This window comes from Eschrichtius robustus, chromosome 21 (genome assembly GCF_028021215.1).
Source record: "Eschrichtius robustus isolate mEscRob2 chromosome 21, mEscRob2.pri, whole genome shotgun sequence".
Classification (NCBI taxonomy): Eukaryota; Metazoa; Chordata; class Mammalia; order Artiodactyla; family Eschrichtiidae; genus Eschrichtius; species Eschrichtius robustus.
In genome coordinates, this window is record NC_090844.1 from 9,676,419 (window position 1) to 9,694,055 (window position 17,637).

The 17,637-nt window shown below is 38.4% G+C and overlaps 1 protein-coding gene across 1 annotated transcript in view; it reads left to right on the forward strand.

Annotated features, from left to right (window-relative positions):
- CSMD1 (CUB and Sushi multiple domains 1) overlaps positions 1-17,637 on the forward strand; it is a 1,889,718-nt gene that overhangs the window by 1,624,489 nt on the left and 247,592 nt on the right. Inside the window, exons 25-27 of the mRNA XM_068531988.1 lie at positions 742-933; positions 1,402-1,528; positions 15,559-15,761. Of these exons, the coding sequence (XP_068388089.1) occupies positions 742-933; positions 1,402-1,528; positions 15,559-15,761 (522 nt within the window). The remainder of the gene's footprint in view (positions 1-741; positions 934-1,401; positions 1,529-15,558; positions 15,762-17,637) is intronic.

Below are 17,637 nucleotides of genomic sequence, written 5' to 3' on the forward strand. Positions count from 1 at the left end.
CTGACTGCACTCTGACAACCAGTGGGCAAGCGCTTTTATGGGCGGAGGGAGGGAGCTATGTGCAGAAACAGCACAGTCAGCTCCGACAGTCATCTTGAAATTGGTCATGATCAGCGTCATCTTGACTGTTTTAAGTACAGTTAGTCTTCAGTTCCAGGGTCAGTTTGTTAACATTTCTTTGAGGCCAGTTCTCGGAATTGTGGCAGCTTGTGTCATGGCTGCAGTCTGGTCATGATGTAGTTAACTTCTTCCGCCTGGTAGGGGTTTCAGTATCTACATAATAGCTCAAAGGGTGTGACTCTGAATATTATCTATAGCCCTTGATGAGGAACTAAAGGTCCTTGACTTTGCTTAATGACTAAACTGTTAATATTTTGTCCTGTTTGAATGCTTTCCTTTTTTTCTGCATTTTCTCACTTCTCCTATTAAACTTTTTCTTTGGCTAAAGTTTTCTACAGACAAAAGGCAGGTGGAGGACATGGTCCTGCTCAGTTTCACTTGTAAGTATATCAATAGATAGGAGCAAATAAGGTCCTCAAACCCCAAGAAACAACCAATGGTTAACAGATTAAACCCAATCAAGACTCACATGTATTTCCCCATTTTTAAATTCACAGTCTTCTTTTTCTTTCTACACTTCAAGGGACATTTGACAACCTGGTCTATTTCATCGATATTTTAACGCCAATATAGATGCCACTGTTACGTTTTTCTACTAATTCCTTCCTTCCTTTCTCATAGGTTTTGACCTAGTGAAATGTGAGGATCCGGGGATCCCTAACTATGGCTACAGGATCCGGGATGAAGGCCACTTCACGGACACGGTGGTTCTGTACAGCTGTAACCCAGGCTACGCCATGCACGGCAGCAACACTCTGACCTGTCTGAGTGGTGACCGGAGAGTGTGGGACAGACCACTGCCCTCCTGTGTAGGTGAGTTACCTACAAGTGCACAATGAGAGCTGGAGGCCCACGCGTGTGCTCTGACTTAGTTCTTACAGAGGAAGGGGGAAGGATTTCCACTGCTCTCTCTCCAGTGTGGGTTTTTATGTATTCCTAATATTTGTGTGAGTGTGTGTGTTTGTTTTTTTTCTTTTTTTAGGTAGGAAAGACAGATCTCCTAGTACTATTTTATTGAGGCTATATGCACAGAATTATTATTAGAATTATAACACAGTGTTTCACTGTTTTATTCTCTTGACTTTTCACAGAGGATACTGCCTTTCCATCAAGATAATGCTAGGGAACAAGTAAAGAAAAGCAATGACAGGGACAAACAGATGGCTGTGATTGTCTTCCTGTGTGTACAACACAGACGTGATGGTTTGGGCTTTTAAAGGTAGTTACAGGAAGCCTCTAATGCCTGGAGTAAACTTCCCTGTGTTTCTGTATCCCTTTCAGCGGAATGTGGCGGTCAGATCCACGCTGCCACTTCAGGACGCATCTTGTCTCCTGGCTACCCCTCTCCATACGACAACAACCTCCACTGCACTTGGGTCGTAGAGGCGGACCCAGGAAAGACCATCAGGTACTTGTTTTATTGGGTTTCAGTGATTTGAGAATAGAAGCATGGCTCCTATTCTTGTAGGGGAGATAGTGGTACATCCATTATTACCCACTATTAGATTTAAGTTTCTGAGTTAAAGAAGAAAATGTAAACACATGGCCACGGTTTTTGTTGGTTTGCATGCTCACTTTGGTATTCCTTTGAAAACTTGTGTTAAGCCATCTATAGTAAAGATAAAAAAAGTAAGTACCTCAGTTAGCTTTGGCTGCATAACAAGCGGGCCCCCGAAACTTAGTTGCTGCAAACGATGATTTATGTGCTCATGTCTTTGTGGGTTGCCCAGGCAGTTCTGGTTGGTTGGGGTGGGTGGTCTAGGAGGGCCTCATGCAGGTTTCGGGGGCTCAGCTGGATGGTTAAAGGCTGGGATCTCTCCACTCCAGGTTCTGTTCCTTCAGGAAACTAATGATGGTAGAAGGTTCCTAGAAGCAAGAGATGGAGACTTTTCAAACTTTTGCTTGCATCACATTTGCTAACATGCCATCTGCCAGAGCAGGTCTCAGGGGCAAGATAAAGGTTGAAGAAATATAGTCCACCCCTTAATGGGAAGAGAGTCAGTTATATTGAAAAGGTTCTGCATATAGAGGTGGGAGAGGTGTGTGATTATTTTATGATATTCCAAAGTAAGTTTGAAGGAGACCAAGAAAGTATTCCAATCTAAAGTGACACGTATAACAGAAAGTCATGAAAAATCTCAGATAATTGTGCAAACATTTCAACAGAAAGTATTATTCTATTTCAGTCGATAGTCCTAAATGATGGTAATTTTTTTAATTAACAAGTAAACCAACAAAAAGTAATTTTTGAAAGTAAATTCTCCATGTGCCAGTCAAAAGGCTGTGTCAAAACCACAGTACGTAAAGCAAAAAGTAATTTCAAAATAAGCTGTTCTTTAATTATAGATCTTGATGAACAAGGAGAGAATGTACATTCTTTAGTCACGCCTCATAAAATCCCTTTTCTCCTCCCATTAACTCTCCTCTTTCATTGTATTCTTTTGAAATCTCCCCGGAAAGTTAATTTTTTAAAAAACCCTGTGCCCCGCCTCCCAACAGCCCTAATCCACATGGTTCTGATCCTTTTCCTCTGCCCTGTGTTATTGCACCGACCAAAGACTGAAAGAATCCAGGCAACTCAACTCTTACATATGTGAAGAAGCTGGAAGAGACAGGTGCAAAGCAGAAACCTCTTTCTGGGGCAAGTGGATATATGAAAACATTTGTGAACTAGTGGGTTTTGTCCTTATTCACAAAAGGTTTGCCTAGCAAACTTAGTATACTTATCATACTGCAACTTTATAACTTAGTAAAAAAATAAAACGGGACAGTGAGGAGTGAGGCGACCTGCTGATTCCATTCAGTGATGCTCTGTTTCTCATCAGGTGACTTCCATCCTCCCTGAAATTCACCAGACTTTCTTGAAGTTTGATCACATTTACATCTTGGGAGTGAGTTAAACGGACATGGCACAAACTATTACCACTTTCAAACCCTCCAAAAGAAATATTCTTACTATGTACAAGGAGCAAGGGAAGGAATTTAAAGCATGTAAATACTGCAAAAACATTATTTTATAATAACTCATTTAAAAATTAACTTGTGTCATTAAGAAAAATGATTAATTAGGTAGTTATGGATCCATTGGGACACAAATAAAGCATGTTTGAAGAACAGAATTTAAGAGTCTGTATTCTTCATAAAAATCAACATAGTCACTTACCCAGTGAACTAAATAGCATTAAACACTACTTCTTAACTTTGAATTCCTGGATGCTTGATCTGAATAATCCAAAAGCCATTACACTGAATTTGACTGTGAAAAATCCTAGGAATCATCTGTGATTCATAAAATGACTTTACATAAACAGGATATATTTCCTTTTAGGCTGATTTCAAAATTTTCTATTTCTTACACATCTCCTTGTGATTTGTTTCCCAAGAATTAGAAAGAGCACTTGTTCCCCTAATGCAAACCAAGTGATGAATTCACTCTTTGCAGGTGAACCTAATACTTCATTAACATTTTAGTAAGAAAAAAGACATTAATAAAGAATGAGTTGAAGTAATAAAAAATGTACAACTTTTGTATCATGAACTGACTTTGTCATTTAACTGTTAACGTTCTAGAAAAAGAAAGACATTGCCTATACCGCTTTATTGTTTGGGGAATTTTTTTCTTCTTGTACGTATCTTTCAAGTTACTCAATTTGTAAACAGATCTTTTTCATTTAAGGCATAAAGTCCTTCGTAATAAGGAAGTTAAGAAGCAAACATCAGTACTTACAATTAATTTACTCCATCAGTGTTCAACTTCATCCCAAAATGTTTCTGGTGATTTCTCTTCATTAAGAAAATATGTACTATTTTTAGTATGGCAATTTGGAAAATAACATACTTAAAAGTACATAATATACAATTTTAGGCTTAAAATGGTACTGATGCTAAGAAAAATAGGGCTTAGTCTTAGTTTGGATATTCTTTAGCTTAGTTTACTGAGTTATTTCATTGGTATCATAGCCAGTATTATCTACATCATTTGCTTGAAAATGAGGAATACATCAGTCATGTAAACATGAGCCCAGGGTTTAATTTAAGTATTAAAAATTCTTAATATAAATGGAATTCATTACTATACAGTCTATTATAATTTCTTTAAATGTCAGTGTTTTTCACTCTCAAAGAATAAATAAGCAACAAGATCTCGGAAATTATAAAAGGTCTGGTTTCAACACTTCAGGCCAATTGTTAATGGGCCTATTTTGATTTCTTTGAGGTCCAAAGCAATTTCTGATTGCATATTGCTGTAACTTTTTGTTCGAGGTAATAGAAGACCCCAAAATAGTTTTTGTTATAGGGCACTTGGGTCTGGAAGAGGTTTGTAATTTTAACATACATACTATAAAGCAGTTACCAGAATTAAATTTAATTAAAAGTCTAATCACAAGACACTGCAGTAAATTTAGCCACATTAAGAGTTATATGTAAGCATGTGTCTAAGAGACCCAGTGTATTTCACTGCTGAGCACAGCTGTAATTTATACAATAAAGGGAATAGCATTACAAACATCTTCAGCAAGCAGCATCAGGGCAATGTTTTTCATAATCGTATGTGTATATTGTTCCCTGGCTTTAATTGCTTTTCTGCAGGTGTAATTGTCTGGAAAACTCACTTTGAAAGTATTTCTGTTCCTAATTGTTCCCAGGAAATTGCATTTGGAGGTGTAGTTGAGGGGGATTTTATTAGAAAAGCTCATGCAGTATTGAAAACATTAGAGGCCTATCAAAAATGTGTCAAGATTGTCAAAACTGTCCACGTGCAGACTTTTAAAGAAAGTGAAGCGTAGGATGTGATCCTGATCTCACCGCATCTGGCCGGATGGGCTGTAGAAAGATCGGGGGAGATGTGGTTTGGAGATCTAGGAGTGTTTTAATTTATTTTTGACCGACCTTCAAGATCGCTGTGAGACACAGACTAAGGAGGAGAAGGACGGACAAATGATTCCACTTCACTGGACATTTGTCTCCAAACGTGAGGTCGGCATGTAGTAAATGTGCTGGGAACATGAGTCGGGAGTCTTTTGCTGACAAGACGGACAGGCGTGGGGCCCAGAACCCAAGCACCTCAAACGCCCCTTTCCGGTCAGGACCACAGCGGGGTATCCCGTATATCTTTGTGGGTAACGTGAGGAAATAACCAGTCAAGAGAATTCCAGCCGTCCAAAGAAAAGGGAGCAGCAGCTCTTCAAAGTCGGCCCCGTGTCTGAGGCTGGACTCCGGCCCTCCTTAGCCGGGGCTGTGGGAGCAGCTGCTGGGTTTAGGGAACCCGACCAGCTGCTTGCAGAGTGAGAGAAAGGGAGAACCCTGCAGGCACCCGCCACAGCGCAAGATCCTCATGCAGGCGATTTCAGTTACCCCGCTTCGGCTAAACGACGCCAGTGCCCCAAAACAGGATTCAGAGTTCAGTTGCCCGTGCAGACATACCGTGCAGAGGAATTGCATGAAGGACAGACTTCTCTTTTAGCCCTTCAGCTCCCAGATCTCTGCATAAACAACAGACGCACGTCGCAGCCAGTTCCTGATCCCGTCAAGCGCCTCCCCGAGGGGGATTGCCGCACTCAGCTCAGCCACAGACAGCAGAGTGTGTCCTTGTGTTGCTTCCTTGTCTCCCAGTGATAAACCCACTTGGCATTTTACAAACACGGATAATCAAAAAGGGAGCTGGCCATTGAAGATGAAAGTGTAGAAAGAATTGAAAAGTGGTAACACCGGAAGTGAAATTCCAATCACACTTAAATGGAGCTTAGGGGAAGCAGCTGATGGTGGGGGCGTCGGGATGGCTGCTCTTCCTGGGATGAGCGCCTCACAGGCACACGGCAGGCACGCCGATTTCAGGAGTATCATCATCCCCCGGGCCTCTTTCTACTTCTTTATTCCCTATTTCTGTTAATGCCTGTCTTCCTCAAAATGGCTGGAGGTTTTAGTTTTCAGTATTATCTTCTGCTCTTCCTTGTTTCTCCCTCACCGGTCTCCAATATTTTCCCAACTGAAAAAAACAAACAGGTATTAATATATGTCTCACAGCATTCTTTTAGTGAACTTACGTTAAGTTTCTTTATAATAGGCTCTGAGAAAAAATTAGTTGCATGCAAGCCAAATCCTTGTCAGCTCTACCCTTGTTTGTCTTTTTTCTTATCTGTGATTCCCAGTTCCTACTTCCCAGGCCCGTTACTCTGCTCTTACTTTAATCCTCTCCCAGTGAGCCTTCCAAATCCGTCCTCCACCCTCCCCATCTCTCAGCCACCCCTTTGCTAATCAGCGAACATAAGCTCCTTAACCAGAACTGTAACACCCTCTCGACTTGGCGTCTGGTCCCCTACAGGTTTACCTCCGAGGACTCAGTATGCACGTTACACTTCGGCACAGATGAAGCGTGTATGAGTCTCCCGTCCCAGCCTTGTCATCACTGCTCTCTTGACCTGTGCTCCCCACCCCAGTTTCTCCTTGTTGCCTCACCTCCAGATTCTTCCCATCTTTGGGGGCCCAGTTAAAAGGTCAGCCCCTCAACGAGAATTTCATTCTTGTTATCTCATCTGAAAATAGTCTGTGTTCTTCTCTGGACTCAGTGTTTGCCCTGCAGTTCCTTCCTTCTGAAGTAGGGTCGTCACTACATAGCAAGACATCCAGGCAAGCCTCTTAGTGTCACGAGCTCCTCCCTCCTTCCCACACTCGTGTGATCACACGTCTCAGTAATTCTACGTGGAGCCCCCAGGGCTGCTCCCCTACCAGTACTGCTGCTGCTTCCCTAGTCCAGACCAGCATGACTCACTGGGCCTCTTATCTGACCGTCCTGCAGGGCTGCCTCTCAACCACTGCTCCCACTCTAAGGAACATGTTTTATTTGTTTTCAATTAAAATATTAATTTCATGTGGCTGAAAAATGAATGTATATCTAGACATCTTCAAAAGTGTAAAAAAGAAAGGCATGCATCATCCCCATACTGGACATCATTGTTGCCATGTTCACGTATGTCTTACATGGACCTTTGCATAGTCTACAGTGTGGGTGTCTATAATTAAATATTGTCTCTCTTGTTCGTTATTTACATTATTTCTAATTTTCAATATTATACATAATAATATGGCAAATAGTATTGCAAGTAAAGCTTTGCCTCTTTTTATAATTAATACCTTAGGATAAATTCCCAGGAAAATTCTTTCTGGGTCAAATGGTTGAGACATTTTTGTGTATCTTAATACAAATATTTCTATCAAACAAAGCTGATCATATCACTTGCCCCCTTTAAAAAAATACACATTTTGTCTGCTCATTATGTGCAGAATAAATTCGAGTTCATTGTCATGACGTTCAAAGTTATTTATTTTCCCAATTTTTGAAATACTGGAATAGTGTTGCAGAAAGATAAAAAGCCAGAAAAGTAGTTTGCTATAATCCTAGACACAAAAGATAACTACAGTTTAAAATTTGGTATATATTTTTATAATTTCTTATGCAAACACACACACACACACACACACGTATAATATATATACATACATATATATACAACTTGATTTATCTGTTTATCTGCTTGTTTAATTATTTTTGAAAAATAGTATCATGCCTTAATATTATTCTGAAGATTTCCTTCAGTCAATAAACATGGTCAAAGTTTTATATCCTTACTTGTAATTCCACCTCATTCTGTTTAGTCATGGAAGAAGATTCCATTGCCTGAATGCACCATAATTTATTTAAACTATACCCTATTGGGATACTTGGGTTGTTTTCAGTTTTTCACTGTTATCAGCCATGCTACCATCCTCCCAATATATCACCTCGAGGGTACTTTCTACGATGAATTTCTAAAGCTGGACTTGCTGTGTATGCACATTTAAATTTGTATAGTCATTACCAAATTGCTTTTATGAAGAGTAGATATGGCTTCAACAGCATATGGAAAGGTAGAGTCTCCACATTGTCACTGAAACTGGATAAAGTGTTTATAATCTTCGCCAGTCTGGTAGGAAAAAAAATCTTTGCATCATTTTTTGTTACATTTGTAACTTTTGTATCTTTACATTTTTAGCATATTAATGAATGTATTTGTTTAGTCGCTTTCTGTCTCATCCTCTTTATTGAATTATCCTTCCTATTTCTCTCTGCCTGACGAGGCCCTTCCCAGACATCTTGAGGCAGAATTAAACACACCTGATGCTTTGTTCACATCTCTTAAAGCCTGTGACACTGTGCATTGCCAAGTGTGTTTTGTTTTTTTTTCTTTCATGCCTGTGTCTGAAATGACTAACAGTTCCTTCAGGATGATACTTTTTAAAATCAATTTTTAAACTTTCCCTACCTAGTGGTATGGTGTCTGCATATTGACTTTAATTATTTTTTTTAGAATGAAAAATGGCCATTTCTTTATCTATATTTAAATTTTGTTATATCATTTTTTGTTGTTGTTGAATTTGCAAGGTATTTCCCAAATGGCAAAACTTACAGCATCAGGGTGAATCTTTTTTTGTTTGTCTATGTAAGCTTCTCATTAACATATAACATAGGCACATAAGACTATCCAAATGATGAGTATACAGCTTGTTTATAAAAATACCCCTTGTTACCAGCAACCAGATCAACCGGGGCACAACCAGATTGTGCCCTTTGAGCTCCATTTAAACGATCCATTCTTAAGGATAATCACTATCCTAACTTCAGATGGATAATCACTATCCTAAATTGAACTTTATAAAAACCGAATTATACAGTGTGATTAGTTTTGTGTCTTGATTTCCTCAACCTTCACTGCCACTGATACAGGTAAATTATTCCATTGCATGAATACACCATGATTTACTTATTTATTCTGAGTGTTGATGGACGTGTGAATTGTTTTTACCCAGTTTGAGGTTATTGCAAATGACGTCGTGTTGGATATGCTTTCATGTATTATTTGGTGGATGTGTGCATGTTCTTCTCTCAGGTGTACACCTGCACTCAGCTATGGTAGATACTGTCAAACGATTTCCCGAAGTGGTTAAACCAGCGCCACTCCCATCACAGTGTAGGTCACTCCCAGGTACCTCACCTTCCCCTGCACTAAGCATTGACTGTCTTTCATTTTAGCCATTCTAGTGTGTAGTCGTTTTAATTTGCTTTTCCTTGGTGACTGATCAAGGCCATCACTTTTTTATATGTTTATTGGTCTCTTGACTATCCTCTTTTATAAATGTCAGTTGAAGTTTTTTGCCCATTTCTTTTTGCACTGGAATGCCTAGCTTTTACTTTTTGATTAGTATATAGTTTTTATACATCTGAATGCAATCTTTTGTTGATTATATATTCACCAGCTATATTCTTATACTCAGTGGTCTTTTGGTCTCATAATGATGTCTTTTGGTAAAGACAGGTTTTCAATTTCAATGAGTCAAATTCATTTTCGCTCATTTTTCTTTTATGGTTAGTGTATTTCTTATCTGTATTTAAATTAAGTTATATCAAATATTTTTGTTTTGTTTCCTTAGTGTTTTTGTGTCCAGTTTAAGAAATCCTGCCTCTCCAAAGTTATAAAAAATATTAGCTTAAGTTTTTTTTGTAGAAGATCTATTTTATCTTCCACATTTATGTTTTCATTTCATCTGGAATTAACTTTTGTGTAAGGTATGAGGACGATGCAAGGAATCTTTTGTCCATAGTGCAGTTCAATTGACCATTTGTTGGAAAGTCAGTCTTTCTCCATTAACTGCAGTGCAGCCTTTGTTATAAACCAGATATAATTATAATTATATAATTATAGGCCTGTTTCTGAACTTCATTACATTGATCTCTTTGTCCATCTAGTGCCATACCTTTCTATCTTAATCACTGAATTACTTAGTAAGTACTGATATCTGGTACTGTATTCCTCCAGCTTTGTTCTTTTTCATATAGATTGCCATGGCTATTCTTGACCCGTTGCATTTCCCATATGAGTTTTAAAAACACTTGTTACTTTCTACAAGGAAGTTGCTAGGGTTTCAACTGGAATCACATTATATCAATAGATCAGCTTAGAGAAACCTGACATCATTTCCAATTCTGAATTTTCTGATCTCTGATATAGTATATTGTCCCATTTATGTAGCTCTTATATAATTTGTCTCAATAATGATAGTTTTCTGTGAGGAACTCCTGTACATCTTTTGCTAGAATTATCCCTAGCTATAGCACACTTTTTGATGATAATGTAAATAGTATTTTTATTTCATTTTCTATTTGTGACTGTTTTGTGAAAATAAATTATATTTTTATATTTATCTTGTATAAATAAATTCACTTATTAATTCTGAGTTCTTAGGTATTAAGTTTTTTTCTATGTGAACTATCATGTTATCTACATTAATAAAAGATTGGTTTCCTTTTTTGTCAAATCTTTTGGCTTTTTCTTGCCTTGTTGCACTGACTACAGTCACCAGAATAATGATTAGAAGTGGTAATAGTGAATCTCATTGTCCTGGTCCCAATCTCAGAGACTAAACTTTTAATTATTTATTTATTTCAATAAATGTATGTGAATTATATTTTTAAAACTCCATAATGGAAAAAATATTAAATTCTACCACCTAAAGATATAAGATTCAAAAAAAAACTATAGGAAATTATTGGAATTAATAAATGAAATTATTTATGCAAGACAAGTAAAAATCATAGTGTTTTATACATTTTTTTCACTTAGCAGTACTTTTATGGACTTTCTACATATCAATATTTACTGAACTTTTAATTCTTTTGTTGTTGGACATTTGTCCTGTTTTCAGTTTATCACCAATTTCAAAATATTTGGATAAATATAAGATGTATATTTCTGTATGTTTGTCTATATTGGTTTCCTTGAGTCAATTTTAGTAATTTCGATTTTCTAGAAAACCATTTTATGCCTAGTTTAAAATATATTGCCATAGATATATATGCATAGTTATCACTTAAATTAATTTCCTTTTTTCTTTCTTTCTTCATTAGTTTATATTTTTATCAACTACTCCGTACACACAGTATAAAAGTAAAATAACTCTACAGTGATGGTTACAACAAGCAGTAGTTCTCTACATCCCCTAAGTCTCTAGAATTGCTGGATGATGTGAATTTTGCATTTAATAAGCCTAATGTGTCTCGAGTAGCATTAGTAAAGGTCAGTGCATGCCTAGACACATTCTAGTAAGCCCAAAGGAACACCAAAGGTGGAGAAAAGATGCAGGAAACTGCTAAAAAAAGGAAGATATATATTAGCTAGCCTGATAGAAAACTTCTTAACAATACAGACCAAAAGAAAGAGGTATTTGAAGTACTAAAGGAAAATAACTGTCAACCTGGAATCTGTATTCAAACTACCTGTCATTCCCTTGTAAGTGTACCTATTATGCAATTACTGTTAACACACAAAATACTACTGTTGGTTTAGGGACATATATTCACCAGACATATGTGACAGTTAAGAGGAACTTTTATCCAGCTAAGAATATAGCTTAATACAAACAAAATAAATAAATTATATGGAGACATTGGAAATTGCACAGCACGCCTCTTTTAACTCTTTATAACTCATAAATCACACAGGTAACAAATTAGTAAGTTTACAGAGGATTTGAACCATGCAATTACTAAGCTTATTTTAAAAAGACATACAGCCTTCAACTAGAAACTGCACATTCTGTTCAAGTAAACATGGAACATGTGCAAACGTGATCACAAACTAGGAACAAACTAATCAGTGAAAACAATAAAACAGAGAATCACTTTTATACTCCACACCATGACCAAAATGGAATAGAAATAGAAATCTGTAGCAAGAAAGAAAACACATGCTCAATTTTGAAAATAAAAGACACATGATTAACAGCTTAGTGTGAAATTTATAGCCTTAAATGCACATATTAGAAAAAGAAAATCGCTTGAAAATCAACAAGTTAAGCTCCAGCTAATGGAATTTGAAAAATGCTATCAGAGTAAATTCAAAGAAGTGTAGTTGAAAAACAACAAATACAGTAAAAGAAATTAATGGAAGAAATAATATAGAGAATTACCAAACCCACAGACTGATTCTTGAAAAGGTATCATTGGTAGAAAAATAACTGACATATTATGATAAAATACAGGAGGCCCAAATAATTGACATTAGAAATGGAATTGAAATATACCCCTACAATAAGGATTACTTTTAGAAAATTTAAGAAAATAATAGATTATATTATACCAATATATAGGAAAAACCTTCCAGCCAAAAGAAAAAAAATGGAAATGATCTGATTCATTTAATGAGGCTAAAATAACCTTCATATCACAAGAACAAGTAAAGAACAGGAAATAAAAAGAGCTGAACTCTGCAATTACTCCCATTTTATATATTGAAAAATGACCTGTATGATCATCTAAACAGGTATAGAAAAAGTAGTTCAATAGAATTGAATACATGTTCATGATCAACAACATAAAGAGATAAAACAAAAACCTTCCTAGCGTAGTAAGTAGCAGGGGTTTTTTCTTAAAATGATAAAGGGTACATAACAAAATCCTTCCACAAGAATATAATACAATATATAAATAGTAATAAAAGAGATGAATGCATTACAAAAGTGGGCAATCATATGTGATCAGATAATTCAGAGTCCATGGTCCTATTCTCCACTTAAGACCTTTGATGATCTCATGTAGTCCCATGGCTTAAGACCATTTATTTCCGAAGACACAGGTTTATTATTTCCTTTCAGAGTTCTCTTTGAAGCTCCAGATTCGCATGAACAGCTGTCTGCTCAAGTCTCTACTCAATGTCCAGTAGGCATCTTGAACTTACAGGCCCAAATCATAATCTCTGGTCTTCCCACCCCACAGACCTTTCCACCTGCACCCTTTCTAACCTCAGCCCATGACCGCTCCACCTTTCTCGTTTCTTAGGCAAAAACCTTCGAGTGACCTTGCATCCTCTCTTAATCATACATGGCTCACCCAGTCCTGTTTTCCCCACCTTCAAACCGTGCCCAGAATCTGACAACCTCTCAATACCTCCCCTGTCCAGCTCCTCTGAGCAACAGCCATCTGATTCTTGATTCTGCCTTGCCCTCTATAGCCTGTTGCCAACACAACTGCAGAGCAATTTTTTTAAATCACAGGTGGGATAACTTCTTCACCAAAAACACCGCATTGGTCTGTTCACCCAGGGTGAAAGCCAAAATCTTCAGAACAACCTACAAAACCCTATGTGTTGCCCACCCGCCCCCCACTTTCCCCCTCCCCATCCACTACACCCATTATTTCTCTGGCCTCAGTTTCCTTATCAGGCCCTCTCTCTGCTCTGGTTAAATTGGTGCCTGGATGGTCTCAAATGCTGAAACCATGCCCTCTGTGTCGGGCTTTTGCTGGGCTTCAGTCTCCCCTCACACCAAATATAGCAACCCCTCCATCTCCTTCAAGTCTCTGCTCAAACCTCTCCTCACCAACATGGGTTAACCAACAACCCCATATAATACCTAAATCTCCCCCCATCCTCCAATCCTGGCATGACCAGTGCTTCTTACTCTGCTCTGCTTTTTTCTTTCCTCAGTAGCATTTACCACTTACTAAAATGCAGTCTTCTTTACTTATTTTTTATGGTTGCTGTTTCTTGCTCATCTCCCCCATTACCAACCATGTAAGCTCCATGAAGGCAGGGTTCTTCATTTAGTTCACTGATGTATCCAAAATTCCTAGAAGAGTGCCTGGTACACAGTCGGTGCTCAATAAGTGTTTGTTGAATGGCTGAACTATATTGAAAGGGGGTTGCCTTAGACTCACAAAAGGATGTTCAACCTCATGAATATTCAGGGAGATGTAATTTAAACATGATACCTTTCCACGACCATCAAATTTTCTCTTTTTACAACTATTAAAGTCTGATGTTATCAGGTATTGGTGAAGATGTGACAACACAGAGCCATCTGTACTTTATTGTGAGACTGTAAGGAGTTACAGTCACATGCTAGAACAACTTGGCCATTTCTCTTCTTGAGCCTAGAGAGACCCTAGGATGAGCACCATTTGTCATAATAAAATGCAGAAACTGTCTTTTGTTAAGAGGACCAGACAAATGAAGCATTTCCTCATGCTTCTAAAGCGAGTTAACAAAATCTACATCTTTCAGTTTAGAGGAATTTCACCTTATGCTGAATATAAAAAACAACTTGAAAATAATACAAGCACATACATGCCAAAATGACATCTAGTATGTAATTACTGTTAAACACACAAAATAGTACTGTATATTGTTTGGAGATAGGTATACTACATATGCATATGAAAATTATAAAAAATGAGAAGAGACCATCACGATTTCAGAATGTGGGGTGAGAGGAAAAACAAATGCATAAGTGGAGAGGCAGGGGAGTAGGACTGTGTCTGTAAAATTTTATTTTTAAAAAAGATCTGAAGCAAATAAGGCAAAATGTTAACATTGGTGGTGGTAGGTATCTAAGTGTCTGCTATATTATGTACTTTCCTCTATATTAAAAATATTTTAAATCAAACATTTTAAAATATACTACATTTTATATTTATGCAGGGTGAGATAGATATTTTCCTTGAATATATAATATGCACAAAGTAAATAATTGGGATTTGTGTACCATTTTTCGTATGTTATTTATTATGATTTTCCTCTCTTACAATTTTGTGCATTAAGCAGTGAGTAAAAAACAATGAATGAAAGCATTCAGCACATACAGATTTTTGTTGACATTAAACTGTTTTATCTGTCTGAATTGCCATAAAAAGAATTACAGGTCTGCTGCCGTCACTGAAAGAGAGCTTCCTCTGACGTAGAGATTTTAAGTTGCTTTGATATTTGTAAATGTGATACAAGTATGTTAAAATGTTATGAAGAAAGGAGTTTATACTACACATTTCTGCCTTTGTGTTGGTATTTCAAATAATGTATTTTTTCCGAAAATAAAATGTATAGAAACAAACACAGCATAAGCTGAGATCATTCAGATACAGGTACACAATATCCTCCTGTAAACATCATCTCTGCCAGCGTTTCTGTCCTGGCAAGGATGCTACCGCCTAGTGGGGCATTTCAGGAACAACACTGATACCACACGCATTAACATCCGACGTCTGTTAGCTTAAAACAAAGCTGTATCAGACCCGTCTTTGATTTGTGTGCCCGAGAAAGCTTTGAATTGTAAAAAGAGCTGACAGTCTCAAAAGGCCTGGTTTCATCCTTAAACACACAGCTCAGCATAGAACTCCGTGGTCTCACTGTATCCATCACAGACAGAAGTAGGTGCTTCTGTTTTCTGATGTGCACGAGTGAATCCACTTCTGTGAGGCTCCAGGCTCATCCATAACTGTCAGACAAGGAAAGGCGCATTGGGGTGCGGTTTGGTGTGGGTGAAACGGGCTGGTGTGTACCCAGGTTTGGTGCTGGGGTGTCCTCACCGGGCAGGAGGGTCCTTTCAGTCACCGTACCGGCTGTGCTCTCCTTGCAGCCTGCACTTCATCGTGTTTGACACGGAGCTGGCCCATGACATCCTGAAGGTGTGGGACGGGCCGGTGGACAGTGCCATCCTGCTGAAGGAGTGGAGCGGCTCAGCACTGCCCGAGGACATCCACAGCACCTTCCACTCGCTCACGCTGCAGTTCGACAGCGACTTCTTCATCAGCAAGTCCGGCTTCTCCATCCAGTTCTCAAGTAGGTGCACGGCCCCCTTCTTCATGATCTGGACACGGGAGACAGACCCGCATCTGTGTCTTAAGTTTCCCTGGACAAGGGTGTACCTTTTGTTGAGCAAAATACACAATTTTGAAAACACCCATCAAGAGAACGGTTTGTCTTGGGAAATTCTGTTCATTCTCAGACGGGGATAGACAGTGGCCCTCCTTAGTTATGAGGGAAAAAACCTTACTTTAAAGGTTTGAGTTAATCAGTAAATATTTAAACTTGGGCCCAGGACAGATGTGGGTCTCTACCAGGAGGTCAGGTTTATCTTTGGTGCTCCCCGCCACACCCAGCACCAGCGCCAGGCTCCCTCACTCCCTGGTTGGTGCCAGGAAGTCTTGATGTCTCCAGGCTGCTTCAGTTGTCTGCTCTCAACTTCCCTGAATAGAAGGGCCCTGCATTTTTTTCCTCCTCAGGGCTGATGTTTCAAGTAGCTTATGTAGGATAGTAATCTCTGCAGGATTTAGTGGGCACCACATTTGCACTTTGAAGCTGTTACCTCTTGAAGATGGTTCCCACCTTCACTGTCTAGCCCATTTTTAAGGAACAGTTTCCTGAGAAGGAAGGGGTGGAGATATTTTGTGGCAGTTCCGTCTTTGCGAACCCTTCAAATTGCACCGTGTAGAGGTGTCATATAATGTGGTAGCACCCAGGGTCAGCCGTCATCGTAAAACTAGCGGAATTTGCACATAAACATATTCTGGCTCAGTTTATCTCTGGGCAGGTCACTGGTGAGCCATATTTAGGATTTACATGAGTAAATGGACTTAGGTCAATTTGATGCTTTAACAGGTTGGTAATAAAATTAAGGTTAAAGTCTGCACAGTTTCTTACCTCTGGTTCGCTGTGCTTTGAGGCAGTAGTTTGTGAACATGTGTTCATGGAATAGAATCTCTACGTGGTAAAATTTTCACTGGTTTATGGCAAAAATATCAAGGTAAGTTTGCTTCTGCTATCCTGCCTTGGGAAAAAATGTTTTTTATTCCAAGGTTGTATCATTTTTGCTCTTTTTTATGAGATAAAAATGGCCTCCATCTTTAGAAATGGTGGCGAGAGAGGTGAAAGATGTGTGATGTAATGTCCTTGTTTGGCAAAATGAAAAAGTTGGTACCATTATGAGGTTATGTTTGTTTTCCTTTCCTACCCATTCTATACTCTCCTGGCCTTGGTTTCTTTTTCTTTTTCTTTTTTTTAAATAGAATTTATTCTTTAGAGCAGTTTTAGGTTCACAGCAAATTTGAGAGGAAGGTACAGAGATTTCCAATATAACTCCCACTTCCCCCGACATACACAGCCATCATCACCCCCGCCAGATGGTACATTTGTTACAACTGATGAACTTACACTGACGTGTCACCACCCAGAGTCCACGGTTTACACTGGGGTTCACTCTTGGTGCTGTACATTCTGTGGGTTTGGACAAATGTGTAACGTCATGTGTCCTTCATTGTAGTATCATACAAAGCAGTTTCACTGCCCTAAAAATCCTCTATGCTTTACCTATTTATTCCTCCCCGATCCCAACCCTTCGGCAACCACAGATCTTTTATCTGTCTCCATAGTTTTGCCTTTTCCAGAGTGTCATATAGTTGGAATCATACAGTCTGTAGTCTTTTCAGGTTGGCTTCTTTCACTTAGTCGCATGCATTTAAGGTTCCTCCGTGTCTTTTCACAGCTTGATAGCTCATTTCTTTTTAGTGCTGAATAGTATTCTATTATCTGGATGTATCACTGTTTATTTATCCATCACCTACTGAAGGACATATTGGTTGCTTCCAACTTTTGGCAATTATGAATAAAGCTGCTATAAACATTTGCACGTAGGTTTTTGTGTGGACATAAGTTTTTA